Source organism: Phyllobates terribilis, unplaced genomic scaffold, assembly GCF_046119375.1.
Source record: "Phyllobates terribilis strain yellow unplaced genomic scaffold, ASM4611937v1 Scaffold_1__5_contigs__length_1240528914, whole genome shotgun sequence".
Lineage (NCBI taxonomy): Eukaryota > Metazoa > Chordata > Amphibia > Anura > Dendrobatidae > Phyllobates > Phyllobates terribilis.
In genome coordinates, this window is record NW_027362761.1 from 295,826,908 (window position 1) to 295,852,240 (window position 25,333).

The following is a 25,333-nucleotide window of genomic DNA, read 5'->3' on the forward strand; positions in this document are numbered from 1 at the left end:
TAACAAATCTAATCGTTTGGCTTATTAAGATTTTAAGCTGTATCGTCACAGATGTGTGGTGAGCACCTCCAACCCCCACGTGCTTTACAGAAGTTTATAGAGCCGTGAAAATAAAATAAAAAATCACATTTTTCCCACAAAAATGTTATTTTTGCCCCCAATTTTTCCTTTTCACAAAGGTAACAGGAGAAAATGGAACCCAAAATTTGTTGTACAAGGGTAACAGGAGAAATTGCACCATACAATTTGTTGTGCAATTTCTCCTGAGTACACAGATACTCCATATGTGGAAGAAAATTACTGTTTGGCTGCACGGCAGGGCTCAGAAAGGAAAGCGTGACGTTTTGGAACGCCGACTTTGATGGAATGATCTGCGGGTGTCATGTCGCGTTTGGAGAGCCCCTAATGTGCCTAAAGAGTGGAAACCGGCACAAGTGACCCCATTTTGGAAACTAGACCCCTCAAGGAATTTGTGTGGTGAGCACCTTGAACCTACAGGTGCTTCACAGAATTTTACAACATTGAATTGTACAAAATGAAAAAAAAATTCCCACAAAAAATGTTGTTTTAGCCCCCAATTTTTAAATTTTCACAAGGATAGCAGGAGAAAATTGACCCCAAAATTTGTTGCGCAAATTTTCCTGAGAACATCGATACCCCATATGTGGTCAAAAACTACTTTTGAGACACAGTGCAAAGCTCAGAAGGGAAGAAGCGCCATATTGGAGCTCAGATTTTGCTGGACTGGTTTGAGGGTGCCATGTCACATTCGCAGAGCCCCTGAAGTGCCAGAACAGCAGAACCCCCCCATAAGTGACCCCATTTTACAAACTAGATCTGTCAATGAATTCATCTAGGGGTACAATGATCATATTGACACCACAGGTGTGTCACAGAATTTTATACCATTGGACAGTGAAGAAAAAATTAAATTTTTACAACCAACATTTTGTTTTAGTCACAGATTTTACATTTTCACAAGGGGAAATGGGTAAAAATTGCACTAAAATTTGTCCCACAATTGCTGCTGAATGTAGACATACCCCATATATGTCTGTACAGTACTGTTTAGTCATATGTCGAGACTCCGGAGGGACGGAGCGCTATTTGCCTCCTGGAGCGCAGGAGTTTCCAAGAATAGTTTGCAGACTCCATTTACAGAGCCCGTAAGTGCTAGAAGAGCAGAATCCCCCCTCAACTGACCCCATTTTGGAAATTATACCCCTTTGGGAATTATCTACAAGTGTAGTGACGATTTTGACTCTATCGGTGTTTTCCAGAAACAAGCAGCAGTGGATGTTGCTGAGTGAAAATTGAAAACTGTCATTGTAGTGCCCAGCTCATGCTGCTTCTGGAGACATGCACCTGTAAATTAGGCGAGCTCTCATCGCTATAGAAATGCCAAACATGTGGACTCTAACTGCGGTTTAGGCACACTGGGGCTCAGAAGGAAGGGGGGCATTTGGATTTGGGATCGCAGAATTCACTGTTTTTCTTTTTGGGGTTGAGGAGCCATAGTGCTTTTCCAAAGCCTTTGTACTACCAGCCCCCTATAATTCCGTTAACAGATGACGAACCTGAGTAGGGACTTGATTTTCTTTTTGTAGATTGAGTTGAAGCTTTTATTGGGAACATGTTCCATAACGTTTGGGATCACAATTATCCGGCGCTCTACACTGAGCACTTACTTTGGGGTTTCCAGCTAAATCTCCAAGTGACGTGATTCAGATGAAACCCCCGATCCATTCACTATGAGGCAGCAGAGTTACTCTAGACTGTCTGGCCTCTGTTCAGGGGTGTCCTTCTTTTCAGAAGTGCACAAAACTGTGGCGGACCTAGCTTTTATGCATGCCTAAAAAGACGATCATATTCATGAAAATACAGAAAAATCTTTAAATGAGAAGGTGTGTCCAAACTTTTGGTCTGTACTGCATATACATATAATATATATGTGTGTGTATATACAGTATATGTATGTATGTGTGTGTGTGTATATGTATGTATGTGTGTGTGTGTATATATGTATGTATGTGTATATATATATGTATGTATGTATGTGTGCATATATATGTATGTATGTATGTGTGTGTGTGTGTATGTATATATATATATATACAGTACAGACCAAAAGTTTGGACACACCTTCTCATTTAAAGATTTTTCTGTATTTTCATGACTATGAAAATTGTACATTCACACTGAAGGCATCAAAACTATGAATTAACACATGTGGAATTATATACTTAACAAAAAAGTGTGAAACAACTGAAAATATGTCTTATATTCTAGGTTCTTCAAAGTAGCCACCTTTTGCTTTGATGACTGCTTTGCACACTCTTGGCATTCTCTTGATGAGCTTCAAGAGGTAGTCACCAGAAATGGTTTTCACTTCACAGGTGTGCCCTGTCTGTTTTAATAAGTGGGATTTCTTGCCTTATAAATGGGGTTGGGACCATCAGTTGTGTTGTGCAGAAGTCTAGTGGATATGACGCGCCCCCTGGGCCTGTGTTGCTGCTGCTGTGCAGGGGGAATACCCGGAGCCGGATCGCTGGGGGTTGTAGTTCTCCGTGGCGGTGACCCGGTCCGTGCCCAGGGTGGTTTAACCAGTGGCAGTCTATTTGTATGGTAATAAGTGTCCGACTACGCCACCCGTGGATTGCGGTCAGTGGGGACCGCCGCTCCGCTGAGGCTGATGTTGTTTGCGCAGCCGAGTATGGGATGACTCCCCACGGGAGAAGTATTGCCTCAGGGCAGCTAAGGTGGAAGATGATGGGAGTGATGGTGTGAGGGTCCCAGTACTAATGGTGCTGGTGCGGCAAGGAATCACAGAGACGTGTGGTGCAGTTCAGGGTCTTTACTGATGGTACAAGGCAGACCCTCCCGGGAGTACTGGCTAGTATAAGGGGCCTGGTCAGTCTGCGAGCAAGCAGGAGTTCCCCTGGCCAGGTGGAGTTGTAGGCCTCCCCGTTTATCTGCACTCTTCCTGGCTACCTTGCTGTCAGCGGTTACAAGTAGCCCATGTCCCTGAGTATACCGTGTGGTGCTCACCCGTATGGCTGGTGACTTGGAGCCTTCTGTTAGCCTCCGCTCCTGGATGGCGGCGCTGGTCCCTTCTTTGTGACTGAGCCTCCGGGCTTCTATGGCCAGGGGACCTGGAATCCCCTGCCGGCTGGTTTCTGCTGCTGGGTGTATATCAGTCCCCACAGCCTCGGACTCCTGTGTCCGGGTTTAGTATCTTCGTCCAGGGCGAACTCTGCTCAGCTCCAGCCCCTGGACTTCTGCTACTGCTCCTACAGAGCTCCTGTTCTTGCTTTCCCTGTGTCTGGAACTGAACTGTCTAATCCCGCCCCAGACCCAGTTTATAAGGGCAGATTCCTCCCCTCCCAGGTCTGGGTGGGCCGTGTTGCATGTTTAGGGATCCTGACCAGAGAAACCTCCCACTTGCTCTCAGACATAATATCTCTATTACTGTGGCAACCAGACCCCTGGGGTGTCACATTCCCCCCTAGTAAATTTTAGTACTCCGGGACTAAACACATTTTTAAAGAAACATAAATACAAGGTATAACAATAACAAGACAACATATTTACAAGAAGCTTTAGTCTGTAGAGGTCACGGCGTTTCCGTGACCGGGTGTCCATATCACCCAAGGTGAAGTCTTGGCACAGAATAGGGGACCTGTCCAAAGCAAACCCCTTGCGTTGTCCTTGGGCGTGGCTGCAAGGCTGGAGCTAGCTACTTTGGGCCGCAAGTAGGCCACGCCAGACAGGTTTTCTCTTCCGCGGCCGTCTTCACAAGAGGCACCAAGGTGCAACTATCTACAAAACTGTTCCGGTTATCCAGCGTCCATAACCTGTTAGTCCAAATAAATCTGCAGGGTAACTGAGAAACATAATTAGTAACAGGCAACAAACATAAACCATAAACATTTTTCAATAAACAGTCAACTTTACAGTGCACTGGTTTAGATTCTCCAGCGAGCGGGCATCTGACCTCTAGTGACTCTAGTGGACCTACGGAGCTCACTAACTGGTTCTGCACTACAGGGTGTAGGAGGTGTTATGGGCAAGCTGGGCAGCTTTCTGCGCACTCTTTGGCTCACTAGGGGCACAGCAGGCTCACTACTAGCAGAGGGTTGATCCTCCTGGACTGCTGGTGTGGACTCTTCTGCCTCTTGGGCCGGCTGCTCTTCCAGCTCTACCGGTTCCTCTGTAGGCACTTGCGGGGCTGGCTGGAGAAAGGTGAGGACGGGTACCACGACAGCGCCGTTTACTTGTGTCCAAGACCGGGGGAAGTCTCCGAGTACGGTACTGATCATTTCTTCCCTTTCCTCTGCGGGTTGAGGGTTTTCTTGATCTTCTTCAGGGCTTTGCAGCTGCTCGGGACACTTCTTCAGGTGGTCTCTGGAGATAATGGCTGTGGTTTCTCCTCCATCCTTACTGATTACGCAGATTTTTGGGTTCTCATGGCTTGATGGCAGTACGGTGTATGGGTCCTTCTCCCACTGGTCGTCCAACTTGTGGAGCCGCCTCTTCCTCTTCAAGACCTGCTCTCCAGGTACCAGGGGAACAGCGGGAGCATGCTGGTTATAAGCCTTCTCTTGCCTTTCTCTAGCTTGAGACAGACTTCGCTCGACGCTCTCCTGTACTTTCCGATACTGCTGCTGCCGTTCTGTATCCCAGTCTGTCTCTGGCGAGGTGTCCTCAGGTGTCAGGACTCCCATATCCAGGTCAATAGGCAGCTTACCAGGTCTTGCTCTCATTAGGTAAGCCGGGGTACAGTTGGTGGAACCTACAGGGATGTGGTTATACAGGTCCACCAGATCGGGCAGTTTCTCAGGCCACAGACTGCGTTCTTCCAGGGGCAGTGTTTTTAGCAGATCTATCACCACCTGGTTCATCTTCTCGCAGAGTCCATTGGTTTGAGGGTGATAGGGCGTTGTTCTTATCTTCTTGCAGCCATACAGGTTGCAGAACTGCTGGAAGACCTCCGCTTCAAAGGCTGGTCCTTGGTCTGTCAGCACTTGGTCCGGGTACCCGTGTGGACGGCAGAAGTGCTGCTGGAAGGCTCTAGCTGCTGTTTGAGCCGTTAAGTCCTTGACCGGGACCACCACCAGGAATCGGGAGTAATGATCTACGATTGTGAGGGCGTAGACATACCCAGATCTGCTTGGAGCCAGTTTCACATGGTCCAGTGCTACCAGTTCCAGTGGCTGTCTGGTGATGATGGGCTGCAAGGGAGTCTTCTGGCTGGCACGGTCCTTTCTTCTCAGGTGGCATTGGCCACAGTCTCTGCACCACCTCTCGATGGCTCCTCTCATGCCTACCCAGTAGAACCGTTCACGCAACAAGAACTCCAGCTTCTTCCATCCGAAATGCCCTGCTCCGTTGTGGTATGCCTCCAGAACCATAGCCGCGTCTCGTCTTGGGACCCCTACCTGCCAGGTCAACTCATGTGTTCGAGAGTTAACCATTCTCCGGCACAGCTTCTCCCTGTAGAGGAACAGCTTACTTTTCTCCTTCCACAGTTGCTTGGTCTCCTCCAGAGCATCTGGGTCAAGACGGGCATCGGCCTGGGTCAGCATTTCCTTCACCAAATGGACTGCGGGATCACTGTCTTGCGTCTCCGCCCAGTTGTAGTGGGGCAAGGGATTGAACGTCACGGAGCGCCTGTCCTTCACACGGTGGGAATACAGGGTAATCCCATGACGGTGGAACGCAGGGAGCTCAACTTCTTCCAGATCTTCTGGATCTTCCCCTACGTCCGGTAAGTTCGGCATTCTAGACAGGGCATCCGCGTTGGCATGTGATCGTCCTGCCCGGTATTTGATGGTGAATTCAAAGTTGGACAGGCGGGCCATCCATCTCTGTTCCAGGGCACCGAGCCTTGCAGTGTCCAGGTGTGTCAACGGGTTGTTATCCGTGTACACGGTGAATTTGGAGGAGGCAAGGTAATGCTTGAAACGTTCGGTCACTGCCCACACTACTGCCAGGAACTCCAGCTTGAATAATTCTCAGGGTTCCTCTCCGTGGGCCGTAGCTTTCGGCTGGCGTAAGCGATTACCCGTTCTTTCCCTTGCTGGATCTGGGACAGTACGGCTCCTAGCCCGATGTTGCTTGCGTCCGTGTGGAGGATAAAGGGCTGGCTGTAGTCTGGATATGCCAGGATTTCATCCCCCGTGAGGGCCATCTTCAGCTGGCAGAAGGACTCCTCTTCCAGCTTTTCCCACCTAAAGGGCGGCTTCTGGTTTTTGGCTTTCCGAGATTGACCTATCAGGAGGTCCTGCATAGGGGCTGCCATTTTGGTGAAACCGGGAATGAATCTTCGGTAGTAGCCTACCAACCCGAGGAACTGCCGCACTTCCTTTATGCTGGAGGGTCTTGGCCAGTCCTTAATCACGGTGATCTTATCAGGGTCAGGAGCCACTCCGTCAGCACTCACCACGTGTCCCAGGTATTGCACCTTTGGTTTCAGGAGGTGACACTTGGAGGGTTTTACCTTTAGGCCGTAGTTTGCCAGAGCTTCGAACACTTCTGCCAGGTGTTTCAGGTGGTTCTCGTAGGTCTTGGAATAGACGATTACATCGTCCAGGTATAACAGGACCGTCTCGAAGTTCCGGTGTCCCAGACAGCATTCCATCAACCGTTGGAAGGTTCCTGGTGCGTTGCAGAGCCCGAACGGCATGCAGTTAAATTCACTGAGACCCATCGGGGTGGTGAATGCGGTCTTATCCCAGTCCGCCTCTGCTACAGGAACCTGCCAGTACCCGCTAGTGAGATCCAAAGTAGAGAAGAAGTTAGCAGATTTTAATGCAGCTAAGGACTCTTCTATCCTTGGTAACAGGTACGCATCTTTGTGTGTGATACGGTTGACCTTCCTGTAGTCTACACACATTCTCATGGTGTTGTCTTTCTTTTTCACTAAGACTAGTGGAGCTGCCCAGGGGCTACAGCTGTCCCTGATTACCCCAGCCTCCTTCATGTCTCTAAGCATCCCCTTGGCGTGTTGGTAGTGTGCCGGGGGTACGGGTCGGTATCTCTCCTTTATGGGAGGATGGTCTCCCGTGGGGATGTGGTGTTCTACCCCCTTTACTCGCCCGAAGTCTAGCGGGTGTTTGCTAAACACTCTCTCGTACTCTCGAACCACCCGATAGACTCCCTGTTTCTGGTGTGAGGGAGTGGAGTCAGTACCCAAATGCAGTTGCTGACACCAGTCCTCCATTGGTTTCTTAGAGCCGTTACCTTCCTCTGGATGAGATGGAGGCAAGGGTTCCACGGCCTGTACAGAGTTCTGGTTGATGGTGAACAATTTGGCTAGTGTGGCATACCGGGGCAGGTGTACTTCTCTCTCCCCGATATTTATGATGCGAACGGGCACCCTCCCATGGCGTACATCGACCACCCCCCGTGCTGTCAAAATGGTGGACCTACTGTCTGAGTAGACAGGTTCTACCATTGCCTGGTAGTCTCTACCTCTTAGACCAATAGCTGCCCGGCACCAAATTATAATCTCACTTTTTGGGGGCATGGCAATAGGGAACGGGTCACACATTCTCACGCTACCTATCTCACCACCAGATAGTTCCACCTGTTGCCGCTTCATCAGTGCCCGGATCTCTTTTTGGAGCACACGCTGCTGGCCGGAACTGGCGTTCTTGGCAACCTGCTGTAAAATGAGAATCACCTCTGCAAGACAATTTTCAATCACATTAGTTCCCAAGGTTATTCTAGGGTGACTCTCATGACGGTCTATGTCCACTATAATCAGTCCTTGTGCCGCCAGTTCGACTTTACCGATCTTAATGGTCACCTCTTTGAATCCCACCTGCGGCACGGGCTGACCATTGCTGGCGATGATACTCAGGTCGTCATCTGGGTAGCGGGTTATGTCCGAGTCATTCCAGTACTGTTTAAAGAGCACGTACGGGATGGTGGTCACCTGTGACCCAGTGTCTAGTAGGGCACTCATAGGAATCCCATCCAGTACCACAGGCAAGATTGGACGTCCCCCTACGTATTTATCACGCCAGTTTGATGGGCCTGATGGTCTTATGCCTGGGGGTTGGCCCTCTACCCCAGGTTGTGCCCGTTTAAATGACCGTACCTTGCTACATGTCCGGGTTGATTGCAGCGGCGGCAGATGGGTCGTCCGTCCTCGTTATATCTGTCGCTGGGTCTTCCTCTGGCCGGTGGGGTCCTCCTCAGTTGGTGCCACGGGACGTCCTCCGGTCCGGATGCCAGCTGGATCTTTCCTGGAGAAGAGACCTGTAAAGACTGCACAGTTCTGGTTAGCGCGGCAACGCTCTTAGTCAGCTCTTGGACCTGATGGTGCAGGTCTGTAGCCGGGTCACTGTTTAAAGCCTGCGCATCGGCTCCCACAGGCCCTGCAGACAAGGGCGCCGTCTCCTAGTGGTAAGTGATAGCAGGGCGCCTGTGGGTCACAGCGCCACCTGGTGCCGGTTCTCGGAGCACCTGGATGGCTCTGTCCTTGAACTGTGCAAAGTCCAGGTCAGGGTCCTGTAAGGCCATTGCCCGCAACTGGGTTCGGTGGGCATTGCACAGTAGACCCTCAATAAATTGTTCAGTCAACAGCTTATCTTCATTTCCCACGCTGTCAGGGTCTGCCTGCTTAATGGCTCTCAGGGCCTCTTGTAGGTTTAGAGCATAGTCTCTTATACTTTCATGTGCCCGCTGTTTGCACCCATAAAATCTTAGTTTTATCTCAGCTGAGGTGCGGGTGTCAAACGTGTCTTTCAGCCGGGCTAGTATCTCTCTGACAGTCCTCTTCCTCCCAGGTGGCCAGGACTTTACCTCCCTTTGGGCTGCCCCGATTAATTGGGCCACCAGGATGCTCACTTTTTGCTCTTCTGTGAGGGGGTACACCTGGAAGAGGCTATCCAGTCTTTCTCTAAAGTCATTTAGAGTATGTGACTCCCCTGAGTACTGGGGTAGCCAGGTTGCCCCGGGGATATAGGGCATGGTGAATGGCATGACTGCTGCAGCGGTTGCGCTGGCGGTGGCTGTGGCAGTGGAGCTCCCCTCGGTATCCGGCATCCTCCTCCCCCCTAGTGGACCGTGGCCTACCTTGCGATGCTCTTCTTCCGTAGGCTGCGACTCCGCAGTCGATCGTCGGGGTTGAGGACCTGGTGTCGCGCTCCGATGACGTCAGCGTCGCTCTTCCTCCCTTCCAGGACCTTGCGCAGCGTCAGAGCGTGGGGCAGAGCGTGGGGCGGAGCTTCGGATCTCGCGCGCTTTCGGCGTCCACGCCCCTCTTCTTCCCGTGCGGCGTCCCGAAGATGGCGTCCGAAGGCGGGAAGCAGCTGCGGATGGCGGGAAGAAGGCAGAAGACGGCGGGAAACGGTCCAAGATGGCGTCTGATGGCGGGAATCGGCTCCGGATGGCGGGAAACGACTCCGGACGGCGGGAAACTTCACCACAGGTAAGTATAAAAGTCTCTTTTTCAGGCACCCAGTACCCGGTGGTTGCGGGCACGAAATCCTGCCGACTACGCCAAAGTTGACGCGCCCCCTGGGCCTGTGTTGCTGCTGCTGTGCAGGGGGAATACCCGGAGCCGGATCGCTGGGGGTTGTAGTTCTCCGTGGCGGTGACCGTGCGCAGCCGAGTATGGGATGACTCCCCACGGGAGAAGTATTGCCTCAGGGCAGCTAAGGTGGAAGATGATGGGAGTGATGGTGTGAGGGTCCCAGTACTAATGGTGCTGGTGCGGCAAGGAATCACAGAGACGTGTGGTGCAGTTCAGGGTCTTTACTGATGGTACAAGGCAGACCCTCCCGGGAGTACTGGCTAGTATAAGGGGCCTGGTCAGTCTGCGAGCAAGCAGGAGTTCCCCTGGCCAGGTGGAGTTGTAGGCCTCCCCGTTTATCTGCACTCTTCCTGGCTACCTTGCTGTCAGCGGTTACAAGTAGCCCACGTCCCTGAGTATACCGTGTGGTGCTCACCCATATGGCTGGTGACTTGGGACCTTCTGTTAGCCTCCGCTCCTGGATGGCGGCGCTGGTCCCTTCTTTGTGACTGAGCCTCCGGGCTTCTATGGCCAGAGGACCTGGAATCCCCTGCCGGCTGGTTTCTGCTGCTGGGTGTATATCAGTCCCCACAGCCTCGGACTCCTGTGTCCGGCTTTAGTATCTTCGTCCAGGGCGAACTCTGCTCAGCTCCAGCCCCTGGACTTCTGCTACTGCTCCTACAGAGCTCCTGTTCTTGCTTTCCCTGTGTCTGGAACTGAACTGTCTAATCCCGCCCCAGACCCAGTTTATAAGGGCAGATTCCTCCCCTCCCAGGTCTGGGTGGGCCATGTTGCATGTTTAGGGATCCTGACCAGAGAAACCTCCCACTTGCTCTCAGACATAATATCTCTATTACTGTGGCAACCAGACCCCTGGGGTGTCACATTGATACACAGCTGATAGTCCTACTGAATAGACTGTTAGAATTTGTATTATGGCAAGAAAAAAGCAGCTAAGTAAGGAAAAACGAGTGGCCATCATTACTTTGAGAAATGAAGGTCAGTCAGTGCAAAAAATTGGGAAAACTTTGAAAGTATCCCCAAGTGCAGTTGCAAAAACCATCAAGCGCTACAAAGAAAGTGGCTCACATGAGGACCGCCCCAGGAAAGGAAGACCAAGTGTCACCTCTGCTTCTGAGGATAAATTTATCCGAGTCACCAGCCTCAGAAATCACAGGTTAACAGCAGGTCAGATTAGAGACCAGGTCAATGTCACACAGAGTTCTAGCAGCAGACACATCTCTTCAACAACTTTTAAGAGGAGACTTTGTGCAGCAGGCCTTCATGGTAAAATAGCTGCTAGGAAACCACTGCTAAGGACAAGCAACAAGCAGAAGAGACTTGTTTGGGCTAAAGAACACAAGGAATGGACATTAGACCAGTGGAAATCTGTGCTTTGGTCTGATGAATCCAAATTTGAGATCTTTGGTTCCAACCACCGTGTCTTTGTGCGAAGCAGAAAAGGTGAACGGATGGACTCTACATGCCTGGTTCCCACTGTGAAGCATGGAGGAGGAGGTGTGCTGGTGTGGGGGTGCTTTGCTGGTGACACTGTTGGGGATTTATTCAAAATTGAAGGCATACTGAACCAGCATGGCTACCACAGCATCTTGCAGCGGCATGCTATTCCGTCCGGTTTGCGTTTAGTTGGCCTATCATTTATTTTTCAACAGGACAATGACCCCAAACACACCTCCAGGCTGTGTAAGGGCTATTTGACCAAGAGGGAGAGTGATGGGGTGCTACGCCAGATGACCTGGCCTCCACAGTCACTAGACCTGAACCCAATCGAGATGGTTTGGGGTGAGCTGGACCGCAGAGTGAAGGCAAAAGGGCCAACAAGTGCTAAGCATCTCTGGGAACTCCTTCAAGATTGTTGGAAGACCATTTCAGGTGACTACCTCTTGAAGCTCATCAAGAGAATGCCAAGAGTGTGCAAAGCAGTCATCAAAGCAAAAGGTGGCTACTTTGAAGAACCTAGAATATAAGACATATTTTCAGTTGTTTCACACTTTTTTGTTAAGTATATAATTCCACATGTGTTAATTCATAGTTTTGATGCATTCTGTGTGAATGTACAATTTTCATAGTCATGAAAATACAGAAAAATCTTTAAATGAGGTGTGTCCAAACTTTTGGTCTGTACTGTATATATATATATATGTATGCATGTGTGTATATATATATATATATATATATGTATGCATGCGTATATATATATATATATATATATATATATATACACATTTATTTATATATTTTTTTCATTATTTCGTGATTGTTTTTTTTTTTTTTAACAATTTTACAGCATTGCTTTGCTTTATAAACTGTCAGTGCTGCACTGACACACAAACTTGTTACACCATGCTCTGAGCATAGTCTAACAAGTTTGCTAGCTCTGGTGACCCGGATGTCGTCATGACGACATCAGGTCACCATGGCAACGATCGGGGTCCCGCAATGACGCATATCAGAAGGCAGAGGTGGCTCCCTCCCTCTGCCTGCCTTCTAAATGCTGAGATCGCTATTGATCACAGCATTTAGTGGGTTAAACTGCCGGGAGCGGTGCTGGCAGTGAGCGCTGTCATTTCACCTGAATACCCTGCAGGGATCACATGTGCACAGCCCTTGTGCATGTAAAATTGCCTGGGCATATCTATACGTCCAAGGTCGGTAAGTACTTACCAACCTGGATGTATAAATACGTCCAAGGTTGTGAAGGGGTTAATATGATCTAGGTATGGCATTTTTGGTGATATTTTACTTTAATAGACATTATTTGTAACAACAGCAACTGCATTTTTAAAGGGAATCTGTCAGTAAGATTAACGCTCCCAAGCCATCTAAACGTGCATGCAGGTCATAGGAAGTTAAATGAAATGGTATCTTGATATCTGCGATCCAATGTTTTATTCCAGAGAAATCCATATTTTTTTCATATGCAAATGAACTGTTAATATCTATGGGCGCTGCTCCCAGAGAATCTGCCTCCAGAGTTCATTATAAATAAAAGGGGGCGTTACCAGAGTGAGACATGTAGATCAGGAGAGCAGACTGTCAGTCATTACATGTCTCACACTGGTAATGCCCCCTTTCTTTTAAAATACGCTCTGGAGGTTTTTTTTCAATACTTTTTTTTTGTGCATTTTTCATTTGAAGGAGGTGTCAGAAAAAAAGTTTTAATAAAAACCTTTTGTATGTTTGATTTTTAAGCAATAACCGCATTGCCCTACAAGGAGCTGTACGTTTTGCATTGAGCCTTAAAGAAAATAAAACGCTGAGAGTGTTAAAGGTAAGTAATATTTATAGACAGATACTTTAGGAATCATTTTACTAAAAGTGCACCGGACGTGTTTAAATCCACCATAATGTAGATCTACAGCTGCCATGTAATTAGTATCTGGACTACATAATGGTACATAATGGGAGTTTTCACTTCCGGAGTATTTTGTATCGCAAGCATTGTGTTAGTGTTTGAGTCAATGGGTCTAATACAAAGCATTTTTATTGGAGGCAATATTTATTGGAGTAGCGACAGTCTATGCCATTGTGTAGTGAGAGATACCACGTAGCCTCATTTCTCATACAGTTTTTGGAATCCATATTCCATAAAAATATTGCACTTTTATACATAATTTTTCTGTTTACTTTATATGTTGTTATTCTTGTATTATAATTTATTGTGTTTTTTTTTCTATCATTTTTAGATGGCCAGAAATCCAATACAGAGCGATGGATGCTTAGCCATTTTAAAGTCAATTCAAGCAAACTCCGAGTCATCTATAGAATCACTTGATTTTTCTGTAAGCAGAATATATAAATAATCATTATCAATTAAAAGGAGGATTTCATTTGTATAACTTGTTCATAAAACAAGACATAGTGGATGCTATGGGAAATACATTTTTCTTTTTATCCTTTTTATATCAATTCTTATAGTATGCAAAATATCTTTAGGATAAAGTGCTTTATGACATTACTACATGATGTAGCAGTTGACTGTCCACTTTAAAAAAAAAATCTTGATTTGGTACTGCCCCTCGTAAGTGCAAAGTGTGAGTTCTGGTTTGTCTCTCTGAAGAGACAATTTGCATATTTCCCAGAGGAGCATTGTGGCTTTAAAAGTCTCCTCACCTTGACATGATTAACATGTCTCTCTCTGCAAGGAGAAATGTTACCCCTTAGATACCGGTCTGACGCCTCTCACCCAGCCAAACCAGAACTCACACTTTACACTGACGAGGGGTCTGTACCCCAAAACACAGTGTCTGCAAATTGAGTTTCTGGTTCTGGCTTATATCCTAAGTCATGTGATAAGGCTCATTAAAGGGTCACTATTGACTTTTAGGATTGCTACTTCCTGTAGGTGGCACTAGAGTTCTAGTCCTCTTCCTCTCTGAAGAGACAATTTGCATTTTTGTGAAGTAAAACATTTCCCTGCCTTTTTTTAAACAATGTTTTACTTCAAAGAAACAATCAGCTGTGATCCCGTGCTGTAATGTCTGTATACTCTTTTGCTTCCTCCCCTGCCCAGGAGATGTGGTATGATCAGACCATGTTCCTGTATGGTCAGACACAGCCATTACACAGTACACAGCAGGGGCACATGTATAAGATTATCTCAGCACAGGAACATTTTATTTAAATATATTTTGGAACTTATTATCATTCCAAGATCTATTGATTAAAATGAACTTTTGTTCGTGGGAAAACCCCTTTAATCTTAATATTTTTTTTCTTTTCTTGCTTAGACTTAGCGGTTGCTTCTAAGTCAGATAGCTTAGATAGATAGGATCCTGTGTGGCTGTGAAATCGACCTTCCAGCAGATCAATAGTTTTTGCTATTGGTGTTGTCCAGACAGACAGCAGGCCACATTTCAGCATAGAACTCTGATGTGCACTGCGGATATTGTGCTCCATGCAGGAGGTCACCTTTGAAACTCTATTTTTTTCTGTTCCTACCGTGATACATAAAGCAGGCCACCTCTCTGCTTGTAATTCTCTTGCGGTGAAATTCAGCTGTATCCATGGCTCCACAGTAAAAAATCTATTTTTTTTCTGTTACTACCGTGATACGACAGCAGGGCACATCTCAGCTTGTAATTTTTTGCGCTGAGATTCAGCTGTTTACGGGGCTCGTCCACAGTAAAAAAAAAATCGAATTTCTTCTGTTACTACCGTGATACATACAGCAGGTCACATCTCGGCTTGTAATTTTTTTGGTGCTGATATTCTTCTCCATACAGGGGTTCACGTGATAAAATATAAATTTGTTGTCTTACTACTGTGCTACAGAAACCATGACATATTTGATCTTTTAATTCTTTGGTGCTGATATTCTGCTCCATACAGGTGTTGACATGATAAAATATAAATTAGTTCTGTTACTGCCATGCTACAGAAACTAGGCCACATCTGAGCTTGTAATTGTTTTGCGCTGAGATTCTGCTGTATCTAAGGCTCCACAGTAAAAAAAAAAAAATTTCTGTTAATACCGTGATGCCACTTTGTTGGTGTCTGCCCCTAATTTTTGGAAATGTGGAGACTCCTGATTGGCTCTCCATCTGCTGGCTTGGCTCTAGTGGAAGGGGTGTGTGGGGTTTCTACTCACTTGAGTGCATCGGGAGGCAAAACAGGAAGCGTTTCCGTTTAAATGTCCACGTCGGTTTATTGCTCCTTAAACCGGCCACAAGCAAAAGGGAAAATAAACTTTCTTCCGTGCAGGCAAAACAAAGAAAACAGTTCTTTAGACAAAGTCTTTGGTTAGCCAGTCCTGTGGTCACACAGGTTGAAGAGCATCCAGTCCACTGGCTCAGTTTGGATATCACACAGGAGGCCTTTTCCTTCCACACACACAGCCCATGTGTCAAACACACTCCATTTTTAACCTCTTAACCACACCCAGAGGTGAGGTATGTGGGCAGCCAGGCCCACCCATCTCTCAGGCTGCCCGGTAAAACCTGGGCCCGGATGCACCAAACAATCCTCTTGGTGCTATGTGCACTACAGAAACTTTCCAGGATTACATCACAGATGACAAACCTCTCTGTGACACATACCTCCCATCAACTATATGTCCGGTAGCTGCCTCACGGGGTGTCAGTGCCCCATTATACTAATTTTTGCAAATGTGGAGACTTGTGATTGGGTCTCCATCTGCTGGGTTGGCTGTAGTGGAAGGGGTGTCAGTGTCCCATTATACTAGTTCTACTCTGGTGAAATTGATGACACTTTGCTGGTGTCTGCTCTTAATTTGTTTTAAATATGGAGACTCCTGGTTGGGTCTCCATCTGCTGGGTTTCCTGTAGCGGAAGGGGTGTCAGTCCCCATTATACTATTTCTACTCTGGTGAAATTGATACCACTTTGGTGGTGTCTGCCCCTAATTTTTTAAAATGTGGAGACTCGTGGTTGGGTCTCCTTCATGTGTGTTACCTGTAGCAATAGGGCTCCCAGACCGGCAGGCCTGCACTTACTTTCAGTCAACTACCTGTGTTACTATCTTAAATTTTTCTAGCAATAGTAGTCTACAAAGCAGATATTTGTGCCACCTGAGTGTGGCTGAGCAGAAAATCAGCTTGAGTTGTTGCATGTGCTATCAGGACTCCCAGCACAGCAGGCGTACACCGATCCCTCACCCACCTCATCTTAATGTGAAGTTAAATTCAAAACTGTAAATGCTGGCCCAGGCCCTGATACCTCATGCATGGCTCATGGCTGATTGCTGCTGTGCAGTATAACATTTGTTCTGTGGGTCAATTGATGCCACTTTTCCTGGTGTCTGCCCCTAATTTGAGCTGTTTGGGCAGCTTTTGAGACCCTTTGAAGGTGTTATCTATGCATTTGGTTTTGCCTCCCAATGAATGCAATGGGGTTCGGATATGTTCAACGAACTGTTCGACGATCTGAAATTAATCTAACCTTTAAAGGTTCGCTCATCTCTAGAGTTGATATTGCGTCGACATCACAGCAGCCAATTGGTGAGCTCATTGGCACTGCCTGTGTAGACGGAACACGCCGCTCAGAGCAGCTGAGCTCATTGATAGGCTGCCTCACTGTTGATGTTACGCCTGTGGCGCACCCAATACCGGACACTGGAATCAGTGGCAGAGACTCAGTGCTGGACCCGGGGAGAGTGAATAAAACCCAGATTGTTTATTTTTTCTATAACAAACTGTCTCCAGGGACCAAGATTTTCTAAAACGTGACATCCCCTTTTTTAGTTTTATGCTTTTTAAGCTTATTTTTAAACCAGACCAACAACTTCACATATAACGAATTACACATTTTAGCTAATTGTCACAATTGCTAAGCTGATCCATACGGCCTTATTGACTTGACATGCCAAGGGTGATTTTTTTTCTTTATGTCAGGGCAGTATGTGATGCTGTTATTTGTACAATAAGATTCTATGGGCAATGTCACTTTATGCAACTAAAGATTATGAAATACTCAAATGCAGTATACACACTGTCAGGATTCCCTTCTATGTAACTGTAAATGAGGAAGTGATATTGCATCCAGTTTTCAGCTGAATTAAATCAGGCATTTATGAATGTGTGTAACATTTTTTTATTTATTTTTATTATTTTAGGATATCGTTGTAAATAAACAGTTTGATGATCTGTGCGCTATAGTGAAGACAAATATGCCAAATTTATCTATCAAGCTTGGTGGAAATTCTCAGATGTTTAAAAGAACTACTATGAAGGTACGATCAGACACATATAGTATTATGGTAAGATTAGACACCGGGTTTAGTTATTAGTAAGATATATACTTTAAGTAATTTAATAAACGTTTTCTAAAGTAATTTATTGAATCTGCTCAGTATTATGTTGCAACAAATAAATATTTTTGGTACTCATCGAAAAATCAATTTCTCGCAGATTTCATTGGAGGACACAGGAGCCATGGGTTAAATATACTTCTGTAAGGGACCTCTTGTGGCGAGGTTTGCTTCGCAGTCCCAAAATATCCAGTTACGATACCACTGAGTGTGTGTGAGCGATCTGGGGGTTTGCTGTTGACCCTTATTTAGGCAACAAGTGGTTTAATGGTACTGGGACCTTGACAACATGCAACAAATCAGGGAGACTAGCGTCCAATGTAAAAAGATAAAAACATTTTTACTGGAATTCCTTAAATAGAACTGCAACAATCGACATGATATCAACACCAACTTCGTGTCCTGTCCTGGTCAGAATAGAAATTCCTATCTTCCAGGACCAGCTAACACGGTGCCCTTTTGTAGCCCACTCCTTCTAGCTACCTTGGGGAATGACACCTCCACAGCTCTGTTATACTACGGCTGTACTCACTGCAGGTGGAAAGAAACCTTCTTATTACTCTTTCCGCACTCTGGCCATATTATAGATGTTGCTGGTAGAAACTTATTCTCGAACTTGCTATTTTTAATTCGTCTGGACTAAACACACTCTCCAACTTATGGCCTTTTCCTTATCTGCAATACTTTTTACTCCTTCAGTAACTCTCTCCTAACTAACAGGAACTAGTTTCCCAAGTGCCCATTTAACTCCTACCACCATAGGCTGGCCTCAAATAGTTAACACTGTCCACAGCTGTACACTAACTAACTGTTCCAACACAGAATATATTAAACCATATATAAAAGAGGTCTAAGCAATACATTCAAACAAATGTTTTCAGAAGGGTTCCAGACTGGTCTTCCATTCCTTTAGACTGTCACCTGAAGGCTGACACTAAGAATACATCTTAGAAAAAAATCTAGAAATGGGGAAAAAGGGTTTTTCTCTGCGCAGCCAAGTGTGCCAATGATAATTACAGAGAAAGGTGCAGGAACCAGGGTAAAGGAATGCGGTTTATTGAAGACGCATTTCCAGGTAAAACAAACTTCTTCCTCAGGACAAGCCACAAGTTTGTCCTAAGGAAGAAGTTTGTTTTACTTTGAAACCCGTCAACAATAAACCGCATTCAATTACCCTGGTTTCTGCTCCTTTCTCTGAAATTATCATCTGTGCACTTGGCAGGGCAGAAAAAAACCCTTTTCCCCACTTCTTGATTCATTGACTATTTGCGAGTCTGCAGCCGCCTCATCCAGCACATTGTGTGTTGTGGTTCACAACCTGACCATCCAGGTGAGCAATTCCCTGTATTGTAGCCTTCTTGTCACTTGGATAAAACACTATTGCCATTTGTTTTCTCCAGCTCTTCTACATTATTAGAAAAAAGTCTGACTCCTCCCCACTAGGCTACACCGGGGCAGCTGACACCCAGTTATTCAGTTAGTGAAAACACAGTAGGAAGAACAAAACCAAGACCCCCTCACCCCAATGAAGGTAAAGAGAAAGATTTTACAGTGAGGTGGCACTAGAGTTCTAGTCCTCTTCCTCTCTGAAGAGACAATTTGCATATTTCCCAGAGGAGCATTGCAGCTTTAAAAGTCTCCTCACCTGACATGCTTAACACATCACTCTCCGCAAGGAGAAATATTACCCCTAGATACCTGACGCCTCTCATCCAGCCAAATCAGAACTCACAGTTTGCACTGACGAGGGGCAGTACCCCGAAACAGTGTCTGCAAATTGAGTTTCTGGTATTGGCTTTTATCCTAAGTCATGTGATAAGGCTTGTTAAAGGGTCACCATTGACTTTTAGGATTGCCACTGCCTGTAGGTGGCACTAGAGTTCTAGTCCTTTTCCTCTCTGAAGAGACAATTTGCACAGTGACTACCAAAAATCTTTATTTCTCTGTCGCTTTATTGGAGGACACAGGAACCATGGGCTTGTCGGCTGCCACATCTAAGCTGATACTAACAATACATCCTAACAAAAAAGTCGACTCCTCCCCAGCAGACTATATCCTCTTCATCAGGCTACACTAAGGCAGCCAACACCTGGTTATGCAGAAGAAGGTGGAGCAACACCAAGATCCCCCCTCAAACAAGGGAGGGTGCTGTGTCCCACAATGAAAACTGCGAGAAAGAGATTTAACAGTGAGTACGAAAAATCTTTATTTCTTGGTTGCTTTTTTGGGGGACACAGGAACCATGGCTTAGTCTGCTGCCACCTGGAGACTGACGCTAACAATACATCCTAACAAAAATGTTTACGCCTCCCCAGCAGACTATATCTCCTCAGTTTAGCTTAGTACTCACCATAAAATCTCTTTTTCGTAGCCTTCATTGGGGGACGTGGCACCCTCCTTTGATTGCCCATTAGCATTATTAATAGGCTATGAATTTATTTATTTCTATTTTGCATTTTCTAGTATGTAGGTGCATTATTAGGAATAATAAGGCTTAGCCTATGTTGAGCTGGGGCACCATTATGAAATTTTAGGTTGCAAACCTCTGTGGCTCAGATAGGTACGACTAATTATTATTTTCTTACTGGGATACTGTAGGTGTCTTGTCCCCTTCCTACCCTATTGTTTTTTGAGGAGACCCTTTTGATAGCCCTCTTTATACATATACTTTCGTGGTGTTATTTGGGTGTTTTTAATGAGTCTATCTAATGAAGATTTACTAATTTTTTATTCCAAAATTTTTCTGTTGCTATATATATATATATATATATATATATATATATATATATATATATGTATATATTTTGTTATATATAATTTATTTATTACAGATGCATCTCAAAAAATTTGAATATCATCAACAAGTTACTTTATTTCAGTTCTTCAATACAAAAAGTGAAACTCCTATATTATATAGAGTCATTACAAACAGAGTGATCTATTTCAAGTGTTTATTTCTGTTAATGTTGGTGATTATGGCTTACAGCCAGTGAAAACACAAAAGTCATTATCTCAGTAAATTAGAATACTTTATAACAACAGCTTGAAAAATGTTTTTAAAATCTGAAGTGTTGGCCTACTGAAATGTATGTTCAGTAAATGCCCTCAATACTTGGTCAGGGCTCCTTTTGCATCAATTACTGCATCAATGCGGCGTGGCATGGAGGCGATCAGCCTGTGGCACTGCTGAGGTGTTATGGAAGCCCAGGCTGCTTTGATAGCAGCCTTCAGCTCGTCTGCATTGTTGGGTCTGGTGTCTCTCATCTTCCTCTTGACAATATCCCATAGATTCTCTATGGGGTTAAGGTCAGGCGAGTTTGCTGGTCAATCAAGCACAGTGATACTGTTGTTTTTACACCAGGTATTGGTACTTTTGGCAGTGTGGACAGGTGCCAAGTCCTGCTGGAGAATTAAATTTCCATCTCCAAAAAGCTTGTCGGCAGAGGGAAGCATGAAGTGCTCTAAAATTTCCTGGTAGACGGCTGCGCTGACTTTGATAAAACACAGTGGACCTACACCAGCAGATGACATGGCTCCCCAAACCATCACTGATTTTGGAAACTTCACACTAGACCTCAAGCAGCTTGGATTGTGGCCTCTCCACTCTTCCTCCAGACTCTGGGACCTTGATTTCCAAATGAAAATTGGAACTCTGGGACCTTGTGGAGTGTGTCAATGACTGCCTTCTGGACATCTGTCAAGTCAGCAGTCTTCCCCATGATTGTGGAGCCTACTGAAACAGACTAATGGACCTTTTTAAATGCTTAGGAAGCCTTTGCGGGTTTTTTTGTTAATTATTCTACTTTACTGAGATAATGACTTTTGTGTTTTCATTGGCTGTAAGCCATAATCATCAACATTAAAAGAAATATACGAGTTTCACTTTTTGTATTGAAGAACTGAAATAAATTAACTTTTTGATGATATTCTAATTTAGTGAGATGCACCTGTATATATCTTCTGCAGGAAAGCAATATTTACAAAACTGAATATTAAGTTTGTAATTTTGAATAATTTTGTATAAGCCCTGATTTTTTTTTATTGCTTTTTTTTTAATATTGAAGCAGATTGCCAACCAAAATGTTACATTGTCTGTAGTAACAAATCAAGGGTTAGTGCCACAGACAAAGTTTGGTATTTATGTTTCTTGTACTTTCAAAAATGTTTATATTACTTTTATTTAGTTGTAGAAAAGTGACAATAGTGAACGTGGCCATATTGTCAGCTTGGAAATAGACTCTCTTCTAATTTTCTAAGGGCCCTTTTAGAGGCTGATCTTGACTCATGTACTTCTCACACGCTGATAAAAACATCATGGGGAATGATCATTAATACAATTGCTCTGTTACCATAAAGCCTTATGTTGTCAGCAGCTTTGGGCGATGGGCTGCAGACAAAGATGGACTTTTATGGATTTGATCAGCCAAAAAACAAGTGTTTTGCTTGTTCTTCGGGTGATAAGCAGTACTATTACACCATCCAGTATTCAGGAATGAGTATTGTGAACGCGCGACGGTCCGTTGATATGGACCTTAACATATAGTCATGATTATCTTTTGGGTAGAACTATGTGAAAAGATTTTAATATATGAAACATCTTTTGGTTAATGATCAGTAAAGCCATATGTTAAGTTTGAAACTATCTGTATTTGACAATTGGTTGTTTTGTTCAGGCAGATCCAATGATCAAAATGAAAGAATATATAAAGAAAAACAACCTGCAGGCAACTGAATTGTTTGGAAAAATAGATGAGGAAAAGAGCAGCCTGGTGACTTATGAAGACTTTGAACGCAACTTAATGGCAAGTTCCCTGTTCAGTGTCCCCAAGGCAGAAAATAATTGAAAGGCTCAAAGTGACAATAGAAGCAGGTCTGGCAGGTGACAGGCTGAGCCACAAACTGTATTATACTGTTACATCGCATAGACTACTGGGTAGTCATGCCCCATTGCCCCTATAAACCAATTAGCTAATCTTCTAAAGTATCATAAAAGTACTTGTGGGCTAGTTGTTATAGATTCCCCTGTAAGAAAAGCTGCTAGGCCCCTTTTACTTGTTTGTCTATGATATGAAAAAATACACTGAGGATTACAGATGGCAGATTTGTGGCAAACATTTCTGCAACTGAAAAACGTGTATCAGGAGCTTCTTGAAGTAGGTCTGCATGGTCTATGTGTATATCAAACTGGAAAGACAAAAAGCGCAAATAGTGTCTTATCTGATAACCAACTAGTGTAAAATGTTATAGGTCCGCTCACCTGATAGGGTTGTGACAGTCACAACTCCTAAAGAGGCATGTAAAGGCTGCTGCAGGACCACCAAGGAGATGCGTTGCAATAAATGATGAATACGGTGGTTCAGAGTCTGCGCTGCCCAATGGTTCAAAGATACGATCACACACGAAGGTGAAGCATGAATGCGGTTTATTTTGTCAACACGTTTCAGGGTTTTCAAACTTCTTCATCAGGACCAAACCACAATGATCTATGGATTGGTGTGAATAACTTGAATGGCCTGCGCAGGACCCTGAAATCACCCCCAAAGAAAACATTTGGGATGAATTAGAGCCCTGATTGCGAGCCAGACCCTCCTGTTCATCATCAATGCCTTTCCTCACGTATGCTTTTCTAGATGAGTGGGCAAAAATTCTCATAGACACACTCAAAAATCATCTACAAAGTCTTCCCAAAACAGTGGAGCAGCAAAAAGGGGCTAACTCTGAATCAAAACCCAAGCTTATATACAGCACTCTTTACTCCCCACTGCCCGCAACAGACAGCCTTCTGCATCCCTCGGCAGTAGTGCCACATTTCTGGCAACTGATGTGTGCTTGTGATGTTGCTACCAGCCATGAATGATAGCCATGCACCATTTGATCACAGCAAGCTGTTTTTCAGTCATGACCCTTCAGACCATTGCCTGGGTGCCAGCATAGCGCAGCCTTGTCATTCTTTCTCTGTTGTATGACCACAGCTTCCTGCTGCAGCAAATTAAGACCCAGACATTTATCCCACGCCTTGCCTGAGGGTCAGCACACAGATGGCACAACACAATCCGTTTCTTCAATCCACTGTTCTGTGGAACCTACTTCAATCCTTTCCTGGTTCTTTGTGCCTTAAAAAAACAAAACCAGAAAAAAGGCAGCAGTGTTTACCTGCCCAGATCTTCAAAACCAAATGCACTACCAGGGTGCAGCAAACCCACATAAAGATGGCTGCTACACAGGTGCAAAATACTGATGGGACAATCACTCACAACCTACCATTTCATGAAGGGGGTGACTGCTTAGTAATTGCACACAAAAAGGCTTCTATAGGGTGCTGTTCACACTAGGGTATTGCACAGTATCCGGCTTACAGCCTATTAGTTACGCCCATACTATTAAACTAGGCCGGCTGCCCGGTACCATCCAAGTGCACCCCATGGGAACAGACACCCCAGTTTACAATGTCCGTACTGAAAATTGCAAAAATACCTATATACAGTATATAATATATGAGGTATTAGTTGATATTTTGGCCAAAATACGTAAGCTCATAACCCATAAAAAGTGTCCTCATGCTTCCGAGTCCCTACTCTAAACACAAACAGCAAAGCCACACTAAGAAGAATTGAAATTTCCCCAAAAATTCAAGAAAAAACACAGCAAAAAAGGGCAAATGTGTATTTTCGCACTTTTTTATTCCTGGGTGCAGCCAGGCCCATTGTGTACATTCCGTACACAGACAATTTTTAAAACAAACTTTTGTTCATGGGAAAACCCATTTAAAGTACCGAACAATTAGCAAATGTGTATTCATAAGAATGCTCGCCTCTATTATAGCCGCTTGGAAACATGTCAGTGATCACCCTATATACAAGCAAAACACTTTTTCATCAGATAATTAGATTGTTTGTCAGGATAAAAATCATCATTGGCAGCACTTCAACCTGTGTAAAAGGGATATGTGATGCCAATAGCATGATGGGACAAAATAATCATGTTCTGTCCTCAGAAGAGCACCACATTCCTGCCTCCTGGCTTATTGCTTGTCAGAGTGCATTGTGCTCCTGATGACTGACATTGTGGGCCAGCGGCTTGGCTGATCCACTGGCCTAAACTGTGCCCACTGAGCTGGCTAGATCCAGCGATTCGTCCTGCTTCAAAGCAGAGCTTGCATGCTCTATAGCGAATAGCTTGCAAGTGTGCGCTCTTTGCCTAGGAAACCAGACACTCCTGATTTATTGCAGGGGTGGCTGGTAACCTGGGAAATGAGTAGTACACAATAGAATTAGAATTTCCTCTGTTCTTGAGAATAGAAAGAATTTTAATAGGAGGTAAATTGTAAATTTGCTTGTTTTTAAAAGCACTTTTATAGAGTCGATGGTCATTCTTTACCAGGCCAAAACTAAGCCGTCTAAAAGCACCCTAACATATATTTAGTAGATTGTCAAGAATAGGAGTCAGATGGATGAGTGCAGGATCAGGTCTATGTAGTAATGTTTTTATTTTCTACAGAACACAGGGATTGCTATGGCTAAAGATGAAATTCAGCAATTGATCAACTTCCTGGACAAAGACAAGAGCGGCATGATTGATATCAGGTGTCTATTAACTGGTGTATACCTGTTACAGTATAAAATATTCAACTGTCTTAGGATAGAAGTGCTATATCACAATATATATGTGGTGGTAATTTGACAAGTTGTATATGGGGAAAATATGTCAAACAAAACATTTTTTATTAGTGTCCAAATATATACAGTACAGACCAAAAGTTTGGACACACCTTCTCATTTAAAGATTTTTCTGTATTTTCATGACTATGAAAATTGTACATTCACACTGAAGGCATCAAAACTATGAATTAACACATGTGGAATTATATACTTAACAAAAAAGTGTGAAACAACTGAAAATATGTCTTATATTCTAGGTTCTTCAAAGTGGCCACCTTTTGCTTTGATGACTGCTTTGCACACTCTTGGCATTCTCTTGATGAGCTTCAAGAGGTAGTCATCGGAAATGGTTTTCACTTCACAG

The 25,333-nt window shown here is 44.8% G+C and overlaps 1 protein-coding gene across 6 annotated transcripts in view; it reads left to right on the top strand.

The window, feature by feature from the left end:
* Window positions 1-25,333, top strand: part of LRRC74B (leucine rich repeat containing 74B) — a 137,194-nt gene that overhangs the window by 75,354 nt on the left and 36,507 nt on the right. For 5 of the 6 annotated variants that reach the window (XM_073673247.1, XM_073673260.1, XM_073673267.1 and 2 more), the window contains 5 exons: window positions 12,737-12,815; window positions 13,231-13,326; window positions 17,117-17,233; window positions 21,985-22,113; window positions 24,809-24,894. In XM_073673247.1, the coding sequence (XP_073529348.1) occupies window positions 12,737-12,815; window positions 13,231-13,326; window positions 17,117-17,233; window positions 21,985-22,113; window positions 24,809-24,894 (507 nt within the window). The remainder of the gene's footprint in view (window positions 1-12,736; window positions 12,816-13,230; window positions 13,327-17,116; window positions 17,234-21,984; window positions 22,114-24,808; window positions 24,895-25,333) is intronic. The other variant, XM_073673275.1, reaches the window with a different exon arrangement.